At 46.4% G+C, this 18,704-nt stretch overlaps 2 protein-coding genes across 6 annotated transcripts in view; one reads left to right on the top strand and one right to left on the bottom strand.

Moving 5' to 3' along the window:
- The window catches only part of dnah6 (dynein, axonemal, heavy chain 6), a 1,317,984-nt gene that overhangs the window by 44,103 nt on the left and 1,255,177 nt on the right, over window positions 1-18,704 (top strand). The gene's annotated exons all lie outside the window — the stretch shown is intronic.
- LOC147124821 (tyrosine-protein kinase JAK2-like) overlaps window positions 1-18,704 on the bottom strand; it is a 414,008-nt gene that overhangs the window by 13,100 nt on the left and 382,204 nt on the right. For all 3 annotated transcript variants that reach the window (XR_015079093.1, XM_085993603.1, XM_085993613.1), the window contains 7 exons: window positions 17,052-17,190; window positions 15,297-15,448; window positions 12,112-12,262; window positions 9,856-9,992; window positions 8,836-9,025; window positions 6,925-7,049; window positions 4,623-4,795 (listed from right to left, as the gene is read on the bottom strand). Coding sequence is in view for 2 of the 3 variants with exons in the window: in XM_085993603.1 (XP_085849729.1) it covers window positions 4,623-4,795; window positions 6,925-7,049; window positions 8,836-9,025; window positions 9,856-9,992; window positions 12,112-12,262; window positions 15,297-15,448; window positions 17,052-17,190 (1,067 nt within the window). In the remaining variant the exon portion in view is untranslated. The remainder of the gene's footprint in view (window positions 1-4,622; window positions 4,796-6,924; window positions 7,050-8,835; window positions 9,026-9,855; window positions 9,993-12,111; window positions 12,263-15,296; window positions 15,449-17,051; window positions 17,191-18,704) is intronic.

Below are 18,704 nucleotides of genomic sequence, written 5' to 3'. Positions count from 1 at the left end.
TATAGAATCTTCAGGCGAGACAGAGGGGGAGGTAAAAGAGGAGGGGGTGTCGCAATATTAATTAAGGAGTCAATTACTGCTGTAAGGAGGGATGATATATTAACAGGTTCCTCTAATGAGGCCATATGGGTAGAACTTAAAAACAAAAAGGGGGCAAGCACTTTGCTGGGAGTGTACAATAGGCCCCCAGTCAGGGGGAGATAGAGGAACAGATATGTAGGCAAATCTCAGAGAAATGTGCAAATAATAGGGTCATAATCGTGGGGGATTTCAACTTCCCCAATATTAACTGGGATAGTCAGAATGTGAAAGGCTTAGAGGGTGCAGAATTCTTAAAGTGCATCCAGGAGAGCTTTTTGAGCCAGCATGTAGAAAGTCCTACAAGAGAGAGGACGGTACTGGACCTAATTCTAGGGAATGTGGTCGGGCAAGTGGTAGAAGTGTTAGTAGGTGAGCTCTTTGGTGACAGTGACCATAATTCGGTGAGATTTAAGGTAGTCATGGAAAAGGACAGAGATGGACCGGAAATAAAGGTTCTAAATTGGGGGAAGGCCGATTTTAATATGATAAGGCAGGATCTGGCCAAAGTGGACTGGGATCAGCTACTTGTAGGAAAATCCACATCGGAGCAATGGGAGTCTTTCAGAAAGGAAATTGAGAGAGTACAATGGCAACATGCTCCCGTAAAGGTCAAGGGTGGGACCAACAAGCCCAGGGAACCTTGGATGTCAAGGGACATACGAGAATGGATTAGGAAAAAAAAGGAGGGCATTTGGCAGATACAAAGGACTAAAGACAGAGGAAGCCCTAGAGGAGTATAAAAAGTGCAGGGGGATACTTAAAAAATAAATTAGGAGAGCGAGGAGGGGACATGAAATAACACTGGCGAGCAAAATAAAGGAAAATCCTAAGGTGTTTTATGTATATTAAGGGCAAGAGGATAACTAGGGAAAGAGTAGGGCCATTAGGGACCAAAGTGGCAATCTGTGTGTGGAGCCAGAAGATGTAGGTGGGGTTTTAAATGAATTTTTTGCATCTGTGTTCACTATGGGGAAGGACGATGTAGACATAGAAGTCGGGCAGGGGGACTGTGATATACTTGAACATATTAGCATCGAGAGGGAGGAGGTACTGGCGGTTTTAGCAGGCTTAAAAGTGCATAAATCCCCAGGCCCAGATGAGATGTATCCCAGGCTGTTGTGTGAGGCAAAGGAGGAGATTGCAGGGGCTCTGACACAAATTTTCAGAACCTCTCTGGCCACAGGGGATGTGTCAGAGGACTGGAGAACAGCTAACGTAGTATCATTATTCAAGAAGGGTAGTAGAGATAAACCAGGGAATTACAGGCCAGTGAGCCTAACATCAGTGGTAGGGAAATTATTGGAAAAAATTCTGAGGGACAGAATTAGTCTCCACTTGGAGAGGCAAGGATTAATCAGGGATAGTCAGCATGGCTTTGTCAAGGGAAGATCATGTCTGACTAATTTGATTGAATTTTTCGAGGGGGTGACTAGGTGTGTGGATAAGGGTAGTGCAGTGGATGTGGTATACATGGATTTCAGTAAGGCTTTCGATAAAGTCCCACATAGGAGACTGGTCAAGAAGGTAAGAGGCCATGGGATCCAGGGTGCCTTGGCACATTGGATCCAAAACTGGCTTAGTGGCAGAAGGCAGAGGGTGATGGTCGAAGGTTGTTTTTGTGACTGGAAGCCTGTGTCCAGTGGGGTACCGCAGGGATCGGTGCTGGGTCCCTTGCTGTTTGTGGTCTACATTAATGATTTGGATGTGAATGTAAAAGGTATGATCAGTAAGTTCGCAGGTGACACGAAAATTGGTGGGGTGGTAAATAGCGAGGAGGGAAGCCTCAGTCTGCAGGACGATATAGATGGGTTGGTCAGATGGGCGGAACAGTGGCAAATGGAATTTAACCCTGAAAAGTGTGAGGTGATGCATTTTGGAGGGACTAACAAGGCAAGGGAATACACAATGAATGGTAAGACCCTAGGTAAGACAGAGGATCAGAGGGACCTTGGTGTGCATGTACATAGATCCCTGAAGGCAGCAGAACAGGTGGATAAGGTGGTTAAAAAGGCATATGGGATACTTGCCTTCATTAGCCGAGGCATAGAATATAAGAGCAGGGAGGTTATGATGGAGTTGTACAAAATGCTGGTTAGGCCACAGCTGGAATACTGTGTGCAGTTCTGGTCACCACACTATAGGAAGGATGTGATTGCTTTGGAGAGGGTGCAGAGGAGATTCACCAGGATGTTACCTGGGCTGGAGCGCTTCAGCTATGAAGAAAGACTGGACAGGCTGGGGTTGTTTTCCTTGGAGCAGAGAAGGCTGAGGGGGGACCTGATTGAGGTATACAAAATTATGAGGGGCATAGATAGGGTAGATACAAAGGAACTTTTTCCCTTAGTAGAGGGGTCAATAACAAGGGGACATAGATTCAAGGTAAGGTGCACGAGGTTTAGAGGGGATTTGAGGAAGAACTTTTTCACCCAGAGGGTGGTTGGAATCTGGAACTCACTGCCTGAAAGGGTGGTAGAGGCAGGAACCCTCACAACATTCAAGAAGCATTTGGATGAGCACTTGAAATGCCATAGCATACAAGGCTATGGACCAAATGCTGGAAAATGGGATTAGATTAGACAGGGCCTGATGGCCGGCGCGGATGCAATGGGCCGAAGGGCCTCTTTCGGTGCTGTATAACTCTATGACTCTATGGCCTAGAAATTCGGTGGGCTGCGCCACCAGTTAGCGCCTAAAGAGGGCACTCAGTGGCTTTAGTGCCACTGGCCGCGCCTCCCGCGATATTTAGCTGGGGTGCTAATAGCGACGTTAACCTGTTGCGCTGCGCCGACTCCGATGACGTCATCGGTGTGCACAGCGCCCCGCTACCACCCTGTTCTTGATATCTGGCAGCGACTGCCTCTGTAGCGCCGTTCGCAAATGGCGCCCGGTTCACGGGGCCATCCTGTGGCGGCAGTGGCGCAAATTAAGGTGGAGGTGCGGGGCAGCCGTTTTTTCTGGCGACCGCCTGCCAGCACCTCTGTCCCTGGCCTCCTGATCGCCCCCCGCGGCATTGCCGGCTGTTTTCCGAGAGCCTGGCACTTCTCCTCGGTGCCGGGCTCTTTTGCCGGCACTCGCGATCTCTGATCGCGCTGGTGCAGGCCCCTCCCCCTTAAGAATGGGAGGGAGGCCTGCAGTATCGCAGCGCGCCGTGCCGCAGCATGTGGCGCTGCGGCACATTGCGCTGCGATATTCAGTTTCAGCGCCCTAAGAGGGACGCGGAGCGCCTCGAGCCTTGCCCCGTGTCCCTCTTGGCGCGCTCAAGCTGAATTTCCGGCGGTCGCTACTGCTCCAAACGCTGCGCTAAATCCAGCGCCCAGGCAAGCTTGGCGCCCCATTTGCGGCTCCACCCAATTTCTCCCCCTATGACTCTAAAGAGGATCGCCCACCAGATGCTTTCATTATTGCTTTGCAAGTGAGAAAGAACTTTATTAGAACTTGTGAAAAAAATGGCAATGTAATATTATGGGTGTGATCCCTATCATGAGTTTTTACTTTTTATTTTGTTCATTTTGCATCCCATCCGTCAGCTGATGGGCAAATGCCTGGGACTCGGTTGCCTACGTGATTCCCTAACCAACCAGTAATGGGCATTAAGACCAATCAGGGGTGAATTATCCTTCAATTTTCCAACTCTTCCTGTGGAAAAGCATCCAGGCTCCGCTCATCAGCACTCAACCATTAGCTCAGACTTGTGTGGCGGTGACTGCTCCTACTTTTCTGTGGCTAACATCAAAGATTTAATTCTTTGCTGCCAATGGTGAGTTTTCGGTGTTCCCTTAAGTTACACTTCTCCCAAGCAGTCAGTTGTCACAATCAAATCAGATGACTTTCAAATCACTCGGGGTTTATAATGATGCTGATTAAGTTAAAGCAACAATGTTAAGTGCACCATATTGTGTGTATAAACAAGCTGAGAGGTAAGGGCTTGTATTGTGTATCTTATATTTCGTTAAATACACAGAATCAGGTAACCAAAAGTAGCTTTTCTGAAACCGACCGCAATATGTACTTGTGTTGTGCAGAAGTTAAATGGCACAATTTAGAAAAAAAAGCACAATCCTTAGTTTCATAAGAAAGTCTGAATAAATTTCACTGAATCGGTTTGTGACTTCAGCATCATTACTTTGTATGCAAAGATTGCTACTCTGCTTCACTTTGAGAAATCTGCTGGCAATCTGACTTGGATCAAGGCAAGATTTTGGGAGGATTAATTGCTGAAGGTTGCATTAGATGAAAGGTGAATTTTTACATTTGCAACTGTCTTAACTTGAAGTCACCCAATATTCACTGAATTCAAAATATCCGATCATTCAATTTTTTAGCACTGAATTCCCACTTTGCTGTGTTTTACATATTCCTTAATTTGAATTATTGTATAACACAAATTGCTTAGTGCAAAATAACATCCTTTGATTTATCAGTACACGGTTTTGCTAAAAATGTCTATACAGAAAAAACCAGCATAGAGCCCTGATCCTACTCCCCAAAAAGTTACATCAGTGCACAAGTAAGACATACAGTTCATTTTGAATTGGCCTTACCAAAAGATGGGACTTTCCCCTGGTTCTTTCACCTTGTAATACTCCTTGTCTTGCGGTAAAACTTTGGTCAAACCAAAGTCACCAATTTTCACTCTATTCTCATTCTCCACGAGAATGTTTCGCGTTGCCAGGTCTCGGTGTATGTATCGCTTGGTTCCAAGATACTCCATTCCCTGCAATGATCCAACAAAATCGGTATCTGCTGCAGTCAAAGCAGTGACGGTTTCTTACGACAGCGAAAATGACACGTTTGTATCTGGGCTGTGAATATGCTTTAAACATGTGTTTATTTTGGGTTGCCGATTACATTTTTCCCTAAACATTTGGGATTGTAATTTGCAGATTTTATTACATGACAAGTAATTAGAAATCTGGCCTGAAATAAAACTGCCAGTCTAGTATGGTGACAGCAACTGACTGACTGCTGAACTCGTGCAAGCTACACGAGCGTGCAGAGCAAGCAGTGAGAAAATTAGCAATCCACCTGGTTTCACTTATCTGCACAAAGGTGGATTTTGTGCTGATCCAGCAGGCAACGATCCCAGTAAGAGTCCTGCATTTTGAGGACATTATACGGCAGACACTGAGCTGCAACTTGCAAGAGACTGCAGTGCAAACCACTTTCTGCGAAGACTTATATACTATATAACATTCCATTTAGCACACTCTCTTCCACAACTGAGGCAAACATCATGCATCGTTCTCGCTCTTTCTCCCGCCCCCACCCACATACAAAAAGAAAACACTGCACAATTCATTGCAGCAAATTAACCAACTTGTAGGGGAGAATACTTACATAGGATATACAGCACAGAAACAGGCCATTCAGCCCATCCAGTCCATGCCGGCGTTTATGCTCCACATGAACCTCCTCCCATCTTTCCTCATCTAAATCTATCAGCGTAACTCTCTATTCCCTTCTCCCTCATGTGCTTGTCTAGCCTCCCCTTAAATGCATCTATACTATTCGCTTCAACCACTCCCTGTGGTAGCAAGTTCCACATTCTCACCACTCTTTGGGTAAAGAAGTTTCTTCTGAATTCCCTATTTGATTTCTTGGTGACTATCTTATATTGATGGTCTCTAGTTATGCTCTTCCCCACAAGTGGAAACATTCTCACTGTATCCGCACTATCAAAAATTTTCATAATTTTAAAGACCTCTATTAGGTTACCCCTCAGCCTTCTCTTTTCAAGAGAAAAGCAACCCAGCCTGTTATTCCTTTCCTGATATATATACCCTCGCATTTCTGGTATCATCCCTCTCCAGTGCCTCTATATCCTTTTTATAATATGGCGACCAGAACTGTACGCAGTACTCCAAGTGTGGTCTAACCAAGGTTCGATACAGGTTTAGCATAACTTCCCTACTTTTCAATTCTATCCTTCTAGAAATAAACCCCAGTGCTTGGTTTGCTTTTTTATGGCCTTGCTAACCTGCATCACAACTTTTAGTGATTTGTGTATTTGTACTCCGAGATCCCTTTGTTCCTCTACCCCACCTAGACTCGCACCCTCCAAGTGATAAGTGACCTCCCTATTCTTCCCACCAAAATGTAATACCTCACATTTTTCTGTGTTGAACTTCATTTGCCAAATATATGCCCATTGTGCAAGTTTATTAATGTCTTCCTTTAATTTGTTGCAGTCCTCCTCAGTATTGACTATCCCCCCAATTTGGTGTCATCCGCAAATTGAAATTGTGTTTTTGATTCCAAAGTCTAAATCGTTAATGTAAATTGTGAACAACAGTGGTCCCAGCACTGATCCTTGTGGAACACCACTACCCACTTTCTGCCACTGTGAATAGCTACCCTTTACCCCTACTCTCTGCTTTCTGTCCTGAAGCCAGCCAGCAACTTATTCTTAATAGTAATTACCGAACAATTTCTTTTAATTTGGTCACGCTATTTTTGGGGTTGCAAAACCTGAAGATTGTGGGAGATCTGACACAATGAAAACCTTACATAGCAGCTGAAATATAACTTACTTTACTGGCAGACAGAAGAATAAGGAAAGGGAAAGCATCAATAAAGAATTCTCAAATGCCCTCCCAGTTGGGTGATACCAAAGGCAGAAATCGAGAGGCTCTGTTGCTGGTGCGGAGCCTCCTTCAACCCAAGTGTGGGTCAGAGATTAGGCTACAACATCATAGCTCCAATTCTGTGCCTGCACCCATGTCTGTGAACTAATGGTAGAGCTTCGTAATTTCTGCAGTACAATGCCAATCAAGATAAAATTGGTGTACACTGTGTAATTTGTCGGAGGGTGTTCTGCAAGATACAGATATGACAATGGATTACCTTGCAGATCTGAGAAGCATAGGCAAGTAGCTTCTTGTGATCAATCCGATCTCTGTTTTTCTGTAAATAGTCACGCAAGCTTCCGTGAGGCAAGTACTCCATAATCAATCTCAAGTTTCTCCGTCCTGTTAAGACAAAAAAAAATTATATGCGCGACAGTCATAGGGGGAGAAGTTCAACCTTTGTTGCCCTGTTTTTAGGCATAAGGTCAATGTTGGAGGGATCAATTTTGGGTTGTGATCTCCTACACCCAATCTCCCCCGGAAGAGCGCTGACCACTAAGCTGGAAGCCGGCGACTTCTATGTCCATTATTTGCCTTGCATATGCAAATCTGAGTCCTAACGCTGGTGGCAAGACCACAATTGAAACTGGTCCGGCAAGTTGTTTTGGGTCTTGAGCAGCCTAACCAGTGGTTCCTAAAGATATCACTGGAGGCAGCTCAGAAAACAGCCAGAGCCAGGAGGAAAAGCAACTGCTCCTTCTGGCTCCCCAAAAATACCGCGGGGCGCTGGCATCCCGGGCCCACCCTCCTCGGATTCCCCCCCCCCCCTCCCCGCCGTGCCCCAGGACTTACCCGCAGGCTGGCTTGGCATCAGAGCTGGCCAGGCCCCGACCGGCGAGTTGCATCGGAATGCCCGATTGGCATCCTCATCTCACCTGTTTAATACAAACGAGGCCGAAGACCCAATTTCCATCAGGCCTTCGGGCAATCGTTCTGATTCCACTACCCATTTCACCTGGAAACCAGTTCAAGTTGAATTCCTCCCCCATAACCTGACCTTCTGTTCCATTGTACTTATCCATTGTGTATGTAAGAGCACACACAAGATGGACAACTTTTCAATGAAATGCATACACGATAGGATGGCATGCAGCGAGTTACACAATGGGCTAAAAATTGAGTCACGCCCCCTTTGGGGCGTTAACTTTGCCGGGACGCTATTTTTAGCACCCTGGAAAAATTAGCGCCCCCGCGGCCGAAATTGAGTGGTAGCGCCCCAAGAGGGAAGCGGGGCGCTACTGGAAGCGCCCCACCTCCCTCTTGGGGCACTCCGAAGGAATATCGCGCCGCGGTATTGCAGGCCTTCCTCCCCTTCTTAAGCGTGACCCGGGGCCCAGCTAGGCCCCCGGGGATCGGGAGTGCCGGCAAAAGAGCCTGGCATTCAAGAGAAGTGCCGGGCTCTTGGAGCGCAGCCGGCACTCCGCGGGGGGGGGGGGCCGGGGGCAGAGGCAGGTGCTGGCAGGCGGCCAGCAACCAAAATGGCCACCTGGCACCTCGCCTTTAAATAGCGCCGCCCTGGCCGCAGGTAGGCCTCCCTGACCCTGTCAGACATATCGTCCGGCAGTAAGTCAGGGGGCACTCCCGAAGATCGCAGCCGGAGTGTGAGCGGGGCACTGCCCACGGTGATGACGTCATCGCTGGCGGCGTAGCGCCGCCAACCTTCAGCTGAATTTCGTGGGAGGCGTTGGCGGCGCCACGCCCCGCCCGTTAGCACCCTAAGGGGGCGCTAATGGGAGGCGCAAAGCAGCCCAATTTTCCCCCCAATATATTTTCACAAGTGAGTTAATTCATTGTTGATGTGTTTACGATAGGTTGCTGCTGGTCAAGATATATTTACACTACACAATTAAAACTTTCGGCTTCCTAATTTCCTCACCCCCCCCGACACCGCCCCCCCCCCCCGCCCACAAACCACGCTTTGCAGAATTTCATTACAACTACGGAATTCTCTAATGGGCTGCTGGGAATTTTGTGGGTAAACTGGTCTTCCCTGACGTAGGGAATTTCTTATGTGTGGAGAACTGCAGCAAGGCGACAGCTTCGAAAATTCGCAGCCTGGCTGCCAGTGAGATGTCACTGTGTGTTACGATGTCTAGTTTATTTTTAAATGTAAACCCACTATACATACCAGCGCTGTAGCACACTCCTTTGTACTTGACAATGTTGTCGTGCTGAAGCGACTTGAGGATTTCAATTTCTCTCTCAAAGTCGCGTACATGCTCTGCAGTGCTCTGCTGCAACTTCTTCACTGCCACCACATCGCCCGTGTTGTCCTGGAGTGGGTCATAGCGGCAGAGCTCAACACTGCCAAAGTTACCCTATTTGGGAGGAGGAGCACTGGGTTAGTATGGGGGGGAGTGGCGAATGAATGTAAAAGTTACGCACTTTGTTTTTAGGTATCTCCGCCTACACGGACAAAACATATTGAACAAGAACCCCAGAAAGAATTGTGGGAGTGAGCCCAGGTTCCACTTTGTAAAAATGACTTGCGCTTAGTAAAAGAACTCTACTCATTCTGAAGTGACTTTTCTTAAAGAAGACAAGGGTTGCCAATATTAGGGAGTTTTTGGAGTGGGTTCTATTCCTGGGTGAGTCAGAACAACCTGCTTTGCAAACTCAGCTACTGTTACATGGGCCTCTGCAACAAGATAAATGGATGCAGAGGATTTCCTTGGTCAGGCTAGAACAGTGATTTTATGTAATGGAACTACTTAGAATCATAGAACCTTACGGTACAGAAGGAGGCCATTTGGCCCATGGTGTCAGTGCCGGCTGAAAAAGAGCTACCCAGCCTAATCCCACTTTCCAGTTCTTGGCCCGTAGCCCTGCAGGTTACGGCATTTCAAGTGCATATTCAAATACTTTTTAAATGCAATGAGGGTTTCAGCCTCTACCACCCTTTCAGGCAGTGAGTTCCAGACCCTCACCACACTCTGGGTGAAAAAAGTTCTCCTCAACTCCCCTCTAATCCTTCTACCAATTACTTTAAATCTATGGTTATTGACCTCTCTGCTAAAGGAAATAGGTTCACACCTCAATATATACATACCTCACCAATGTGTGTAAACTGCTGATTAAATGGGGATTTTTACAATTGAAAATTCAGATGAGAGACTAGATTTAAGCAGTAAATTGTATGAATCATTACCTTGCCCAACTGTTGCAAAAATATGAGATGCCTTTCCTCAAACTGTGCAGGATCATGATTTGCACAAGCACCATGGAAGCCAAGTCCACCACCTCTCACATTTGGCAGTAGGTCACTTTCAACCAATAACTCGTAATCTGTAGGACAAACAATAATCTGTTACAGCGAGGGTTTTCAATTTGATAAACAGTCCCTTCTCTGACCAAGGTCTCTTGTCTTCCCATATTCTTATTCATCTGGATATGTGGTCGAAGACTCAACAGCCATCCTCAGCCAAGAGAGGGTGCGCTTTCTACAGGGATTGTACAAGACAAACAAAATGCTTAAACGCCAATACTGTACTCTCAAGTAAATGAGAGGCAAGGTTACCTAATGCTAGTATGGAAGATGGTTTTAACTGTGCCCTCAATTTCACAATAGGTAAGACTTCATGGAACACTGCAGGGCCCCTCCAAAACATCTGTGCCCTTTGAAGGGACCACGGATGTTTGGGGCTAGGAGATAGGTCTAGCATCAGGCTGCCCCTAAGTAGCAGATTTCTCATTTTATTCCCACCTAAATGGGTGCTCATTTTTAATTGGCCTTCTTTTCATACCAATGTAAAACATTTGCACAGAAAGACAGCTTTTTCTGTCATGTAGGCCTATGCCCCAGTAACAGTGCATATTGCCAAAGTCCTTCCCTGGAAAAGGGTCATGGGGATTGAACGTATCTCTACCGGTTATTGGGAATTTCTACAGCGTAATCTTAAAGTGGATATTTTACCAATATGTAGGAGAGTGCCAAAAAACAAACTAATATTCTACATGATGGGTAGAGAGAAAATTTTGGAAACTTGCAAGACAGAAGCAATTTGAAGAAACCATCTACTTGAATAAAACATCAAAAATCTGCCCTAATCTGAAGACCAGGATGAGGATTTTAAATGTAAAGTTTTGGGGGGACAGGAAGAGAACAATGGCCATCTCTTATAACAACAAGTTTAAAGAGCTGCACCAAGACTCTAAGCAAGTAATTAATAGGATATTTGAATCAAACTTTGCCAAGGATTGGATTAGGTCTCACATACATCTTAAAAAAAGAGAAACAAAAACCCGTTTTGCCAGCACTTTCTACTTTATATCTGCTGCATTTGCTATTTGTCCTTTTCTCTTACTTCTCCATTTTCTCGCTTTTTTTGTTTGTGTGGGTCTCCGCCATGTCTTTTCACCCTCCACTATTGACACATTCTTTAGTCCTTTTTATGTCTTTCCATCACCTCACAGATTTGGCCCCGATTTTAACTCCAGGTGGATTCCCTGCTCAGGCCGGAGTTAAAATTACAGTCGGGTGATGTCATCGGGCCACTACACGCATATGTAAAGAAGGACCCTGTTGGCTCCGGGGCACGTGCCCTTGCTGCCCGCTCAGGAGAGCGGGTTAAAATTGCAGATGTTGCGATGATAATGGCTTTCGGACAGATAAGAGCCAGGGTGATTTTAACTGCCCACCCGCCAGGTTTCTGCTGAGTAGGGTTAAAATTGCCCCCCCCCCCATCAAATATTTTTTTTAATTGAGCAGCTTGCAGATTATTGAACAGTGTAACTCACTCTCTGTGATTGGCATATCTGCTGATTTTCTCCCCTCTATCTCCCAATCTTCATTCTATTTTTTCCAACCTTACTAAAATGCCTACTTATCGGTTAGTTTTCAGTTCTGATCTAGGTTACACGACTGAAAGGTCATGCCCTGTTTTGTCTACTTATAGATGCTAACTGACCTGCTGTTCATTTCCAGTCATTTCTGTTTTTATTTCAGGTATCCAGCACTTGAGTTTTTTTTTTTAAACTTTTTTTTTTTAGGTCACACACGACTGTTGGGATCTTTCCAATTTATGACAGTCCTGTCTAAAACTTACGATTCAAACTGGTTCACTAAAGTACTTCAGGGAAGGGATCCTACCCAGTCTGGCCTACATGACACTCCAGTCCCAAACTAAGTGGTTGATTTTTAATGCCCTCAGGACAACTAGGGTTGGGCAATAAATACAGTCTTGGCAGCGACCCCCACATCCCAAGAGCAAAGAAAAAAATTCAGCCATTATTGTTGCTCTGTCCCTCAGACACTGCTGTCTAAAGCAAACCTGTTTCTTGAAGAATCTAAATCTGTAAAATAAATCAGTAATCCCTGCACATTAATGAAGAAAGACAGTACCGTGCAGTCTCATTCAAGTTCCGTTTTACTTCAGAATTGAGAGGGGGGTGGAAGGAAACACACCTGGGGTGAAGAGGCTGTTGAGGTCACGTATTATTGCACGAAATGAAGGCCTGAAGTCTGGTTCGTAATTCATGCAGTAATTGATGAGGTTCGCAAGCTCTAACCACTTTGGAGCAGGAAGTTGATGCCTATCTTCATAAAACTGCAGTTTCTGTCAAAAAGAACACAATTTCAACACAAGTTAAAAAGCGTTCGAAAGAAAGTTCCAGATAACAGATGGTACGAAAAACTTTGCGACCTTCCGCACAGTTTCAATGAAAGAAATAGCAATTATATATATTATGCCAGAGGGCTGACAATTCCATGGAACAGAAGGAGCTATCCATCATTATCGTAACTGTACAGAGAGAAAACCCACCTTCTGTAACAAGCATACTTTTTTTTGAGGGTGTATTACTTTGTACAGCCAAAACGTAATGGCCCCAATATTAATATAAAGGCAGCTTCCGAGCGTGGGGTGGAAATGCGTGTGGGGTGGGCGGCGGGGGGAGAAACCCGGAAGTCAAGTGAGTGGGTCGGAATTTGCGATCAAAACTCAAATGCACTAATTAATTTTGACTTCCGTATTTCGCATCTTCAAGCTGCACAGCAGGCACGGTCGCGCACCCGTATGATGCGATCTCAGCTGTATTTAAAGGGAAACAGGAGGTGTTCGGGATGGTTTGCAGACACAGAGCAAGGGCAGCACCTAGATTTAATGACGCCTCGCTGGAATTACCCGCTGGGTACAGTCAGGAGTAGGAGGGACAAACCTCTCCCAGCAATGGGAGGTAGAAACCTGGGGCCATCACCAAGGTGGTGTGGTTGGAGGTCGCTGAAGAGGTGAGCAGCAGGAGCGTTGTGCCCCGGTCATGGATGTAATGTAGGAAGAGGTTCAATGACTTAACCAGGTCAGGAAAAGTGAGTACATTTGCTGAATCAACTACATCCTGTGCTTTAAGCCCCCCACTTCACTCTGTCTTGCTCAGTGTTCTCCATCACATCATGCCTCACACCCACTCAACGTTCAGCAGCATCCAGTCTTCACTTTCTATGTACTTCATCACCTCCCCATTTATCCATCCACCATTGCCACTCACACCATTCCTTATGCAATGTGATGGAACTGTCTCGTGGTTGGGGGGGGAATTTTAACCCCAAAAAACGGGTGGGTCGGGGTCGCGTGGGAGGTTAAAGTTTTAAAAATCTGAATCCCGACCCCAACCCGCCCACTTCCAGTTTTAATGGAGATGGAAGGGGGGGGGGGGGCGGGGGCGGGGAGGCTGCGTGCCTCATTTTGAAGTCCCATCTTAAATTTCACCCGCGCTGGTTGGGTTTCCCCGACCTCAGGGGATCTGCCAGCTAAAGGAAGGTGAGGACTGCTGGATCCAGGAGGTAAGTGCCTTTCCATTTACCTGCTGGATCCAGCATTCCTGCTTTGTCAACCCTCCTCGATCAGACACCACCCAATCCTTCTGATCTCTCCCCCCAACCTGGCCTCTGAACCCCTTCTGGCCACCAAACACCTCCCCCACCCCGCTCGGCCTTCTGACCTGCCCTCCCGCCCCCACCCCTGGCCTCCCATCCTCCTCGCAAACCCTTCCAGCTGTCCGACCCCTCCGACAAGCTCAATCCTTCCGATCCCCTCAGACGATAGCCAGCCTCCCGACATCCCCCCCGGTAGAGCCAGGTTGTAAAATTTTAACCACACATGATCAGGTGAGTGTGGGGGGGTGTCACTGTTTGCTGTTTTTAGCCCCGGACAGAATGCCCAGACTCCAAGATGATTGGGCAAGTGCTCCAACTGTGGTGTCATTATTCACTCTGTTAAAAAAAAAACTGACTGCAGTATCAGCATTTAGCCAAAACTGACTACCCCCTACCAATGTTCCCTGAAGGTAGTGGTGAGCCGCCTTCTTGAACCGCTACAGCCCATGTGGTGAAGGTACTCCCACAGTGCTGTTAGGGAGAGAGTTCCAGGATTTTGACCCAGCGATGATGAAGGAACAGTGATATACTTCTAAATCAGGATGGTGTGTGACTTGGAGGGGAACTTGGAGGTGGTGGTGTTCCCATGCGCCTGCTGCCCTTGTCCTTCTAGGTGGAAGAGGTGGCGGGTTTGGGAGGTGCTGCCGAAGAAGCCTTGGCGAGTTGCTGCAGTGCATCTTGTAGACGGTACACACTGCAGCCACGGTGCGCCGGCGGTGGAGGGAGTAAATGTTTAAGGTGGTGGATGAGGTGCCAATCAAGCGGACTGCTTTGTCCTGGATGGTTTCGAGCTTCTTGAGTGTTGTTGGAGCTGCACTCATCCAGGCAAGTGGAAAGTATTCCATCACACTCATGACTTGTGCCTTGTAGATGGCAGAAAGGCTTTGGGGAGTCAGGAGGGGAGACACTCGCCGCAGAATACCTAGCCTCTGGCCTGCTCGTGTTGCCACAGTATTTATGTGGCTGGTCCAGTTAAGTTTCTGGTCAATGGTGACCCCCAGGATGTTGATGGTGGGAGATTCGGCGATGGTAATGCCATTGAATGTCAGGGGGAGGTGGTTAGACTCTCATTTGTTGGAGATAGTCATTGCCTGGCTAACAATGGAAAAGCAGGTGAGCAGCCTGTGCGGGACCTTTCCCATTGTTGCACGGCTGCGTAGCTTAGCGGGAACATTGCCCCTTATCCCCAAAAGCAGAGTTCACCAGTCTAACTTTATAATGACCCCTGCTGAGTTCAAATCCAGAGTACTGTTGGAGCAACAATGAGTGTGAATGATTGCTGAAATGTTAAATTATCTTTCATTGTTTACAGGATGCTGGTTTCAGACACCCTGCTTGTAACCTTGTACACACCTACTAGCCCTGCTTTCCAGTGGATTTGACCCCATTAAAGTGCGCTTCATCTGAAAATCATATTTTAAGATAAGTCATATCTAGGTCCTTTTAGTGGAAAAATGGTTTAAAAAATCCAGATATGTAACAAAGGCTGATACTCAAAACATTGCCTTTCTTGTCTTTTTAGAGATGCTGCCTGATCTGCTGTATATTTCTAGCATTATTTCTTTTTCCTTTTTATTTGTACAGTGGGAATTGCAGACACACACCAGGAGGATAGAGAGAGAAATCCTCATCATTCTTGCAAGAAGGCGTCGTTTGCCTATCCCACCATTTGCACATTATAACAATGGTGGATTGTATTTACATCCAGTGTAACTCACCCTCGTGGTGTCAAATGGACCAAGTGGTTTATCTCCTCCACTGCAAATCTCCCATAAAGTGGCACCAAAACTCCATTTGTCTGTTGCCAGGCTCAAATTCTTGGGATCCTCAATACATTCTGGTGGCACCCAGGGAATCCGTTCAACTAGAACTGCACAATGAAACAGATTGGCAAATTGCAAATATTTACTGATAACAGAATGTAAAACTAAAATTACATTAATCACTAAACTATACAACACAACCTCAGAGACAGTAACAAGAATGGGCTTTCTCATTAATGGGAACAAATTTTAATACATGGGCTATTGACGATTGGTTTAACCTTATTATTTGAATAAAGCACAAAGTCCCACATACAAAGAGGTTATTTTGACTTCTGCATGAGGGTAAAGATACCCAAGAATTGCTGCCCCCTTAATACCATCCTGTGCATTAGGCCACATGCCAATAGAGACCATATCCAATTTCAGGGGTTTTCCTCTTATCTCTGGCCAACACTTCACATAAGTGCTTGCTTTATTGAATAACCGGAGAGGTCTTTTGTGATGCTCCAGTCAAAGAGAATACTGACCTGCTTTATTCACAAGGTAATTACAGATAAGGGAAGCCATTTGGCCCATCTGAATTCATCCACCCACATTCTTGGGTCCCCTCTATTGCAGAGTCCAGTTGTTTCTTAAATGATTCCAGGGCTTTTGTCTCCACTACTCTATTCACGCATTGATCACATTGCGCAAGAAGGTGAATTTCCCATTATGAGTTCTAAAATGACTTGTTACTACCATAAACCCCTGCCTCCAGAACTTTGAATGCCTCTCATTTCTTGGTGACTAGAACTGGATGCAACATTCACGGTGCAGTCTGACTAGAGCAGTATGGAGTCTGAAATAATTCAACCAACGTTAATTAATGTTGAAATCATCAGTGAGTCACTGAGTTATAACGAGGTTAGGTTGACTTATCACAGCAATATTTCAAGACTAGCTATACGTTTCTGTCATTTGCAGAAAGCACATTTCCTATCAATTTGTGGAGAAGAAGCTTGAATGAAGTAAGGCAGTAGTTTATTATAGCACCTTTTAGAACCATAGAATGGTTACAGCACAGAAGGAGGCCATTCGGCCCTCGAGCCTATGCCGACTCTCTGCAAGAGCACTTCAGCTAGTCCCACTCCCCCAACCTTTCCCCGTAGCCTTGCAAATATTTTTCCTTCAGGTATTAATCTAATTCCATTTTAAAAGCCACGATTGAGTCTGCCTCCACCACTCTTTCAGGCAGTGAATTCCAGATCATAACCACTCGCTGCGTAAAAAGGTTTTTCCTCATGTCACCTTTGGTTCTTCTGCCAATCACCTTAAATCTGTGACCTCTGGTTCTCGACCCTTCCGCCAATGGGAACAGTTTCTCTCTATCTACTCTGTCTAGACCCCTCATGATTTTGAACACCTCTATCAAATCTCCTCTCAACCTTCTCTGTTCTAAAGAAAACAACCCCAACTTCTCCACTCCGTCCAAGTAACTGAAGTCTCTCATCCCTGGAATCATTCTTGTAAATCTTTTCTGTACCCTCTCTAAGGCCTTCACATCCTTCCTAAAGTGTGGTGCCCAGAATTGGACACAATAGTCCAGCTGAGGCTGAACCAGTGTTTTATACAGGTTCATCATATAAACAAAACTAGAAAAACCCATAAATAAAAGTACACTGCCACAACTTAATGAGTAAATATCCATTAAACTCCAGGTGTCCTCACCATCTTTTGACAGAACGGTCATACCAACTCCAGGGTCGGCAAGCTTTATGAATGGAGGGTTTCCAGTCTTCCTGTCCTCTTCTCTGATCATCAGGACATTCTTGGCACAGACATTTCCGTGGACAAGGTTTCGGTCTTCCTACGCAAGGGAGAAAAAGAATCAAGACTCACCAGAGAAGCATAACTACAAATGGTCTCATTCATCCTTTAACAATCAAGTGCAACTAAAGCTTAACCTGCCTAAACAAGAGCAAAATCTGATGATATTCCACAAATCCCATTATTTTGTATTCTGGACTAATTTGGATTATGGTTCACAATCTTTTTATTTTTCCTTCATCCTTTGGTATTGAATAAATCTGTGGAGTTGTTTATGTCTTTTAGTGTCCCATTTTGAAAACTGGAAACTGGTTGGTGGTGCCTGGGCACCAGAATTACCACTCCAGATGGAGCCGCTTGCGCCAGCCCGATATTCAGTTTCAACGCCCCAAACAGAAGCGGGGCGCTGCTCGAGGCGCCCCGCGTCCCTCTTGGGGTGCTGCAGCTGAATATCGCAGCGCAACGTGCCGCAGCGCCACACGCTGTGGCAAGGCGTGCTGCGGTACTGTAGGCCTTCCTCCCCTTCTTAAAGGGGAGGGGCCTGCACCAGTGCGATCAGAGATCATGAGTGCCGGCAAAAGAGCCCGGCACCGAGGAGAGGTGCCGGGCTCTTGGGACACAGCCGGCACTGCCCGGGGGGGAAGGGGGGCGGTCAGGAGGCCGGGGACGGCGGCGCGAGGAGGTGCTGGCAGGCAGCCAGCAAAAAAAATGGCCGCCCGCACCTCCCCTTTAATTAGCGCCACTACCGTTGCAGGTCGGCCCCCCTGAACCAGTCGCAGATTGCGACCGGCGTTACAGCGGGGGGCGCGACCCAATATCGCGAACGGGGCGGTAGCGGGGCGCTGTGCACACTGATGACATCATCGGTGGCGGCGCAGCGCTGCAGGCTCACGCCGCCATTAGCGCCCCGCTAAATTTCGCGGGGGGCGTGGCCAGTGGCACTAAAGCCACTAAGTGCCCTCTTTGGGCGCTAACTGGTGGCGCAGCCCACCGAATTTCTGGGCCTTAACATTGAGGAGCTGTGTGAATAGGGAAGAATTGGAAGAGAAATAGCACTGAAGAGGAGGACTCACCCGCAGAGAGACCGATGCACAAAGTAGACGAACAAAGAAGAGAAATAGGAAGAAAGATGAACTAGCATGAAGCGGTCAGGCAAAGGTGATGGGTTTGAAATTTGCATCTTTCAGCACTGGTTCTCAAGACTTAGAAATCAAGTTTGCGATGTGAAGTGTTAAATAAATAATATCCCTTCTAAATGTGGTAGTTTTATAAAAGCCCATAATATCCATAATATAAATTACTTGCTTCAGTATTGATTTTAAACAGGACAGTGGAATTGAATCATATGCATTCTAATTCTAATCTCTTGCGCATCCCCGATTTTAATTGCTCCACCATTAGCAGCTGTGCCTTCAGCTGCCAAGGCCCTAAGCACTGGAATTCCCTCCCTAAACCTCTCCACCTCTCTCTCCTCCTTTAAGACGCTCCTTAAAGCCTACCTCTTTGACCAGGCTGTTGCTCATCTGCCCTAATATTTCCTTACGTGGCTCGGTG

The sequence above is a fragment of the Somniosus microcephalus genome, chromosome 1 (genome assembly GCF_052327205.1).
Source record: "Somniosus microcephalus isolate GS21.2 chromosome 1, FLI_Smic_1.0, whole genome shotgun sequence".
Classification (NCBI taxonomy): Eukaryota; Metazoa; Chordata; class Chondrichthyes; order Squaliformes; family Somniosidae; genus Somniosus; species Somniosus microcephalus.
The sequence above is the reverse complement of the archived record's forward strand: the minus strand, read 5'-3'. Positions and strand labels throughout refer to the sequence as shown.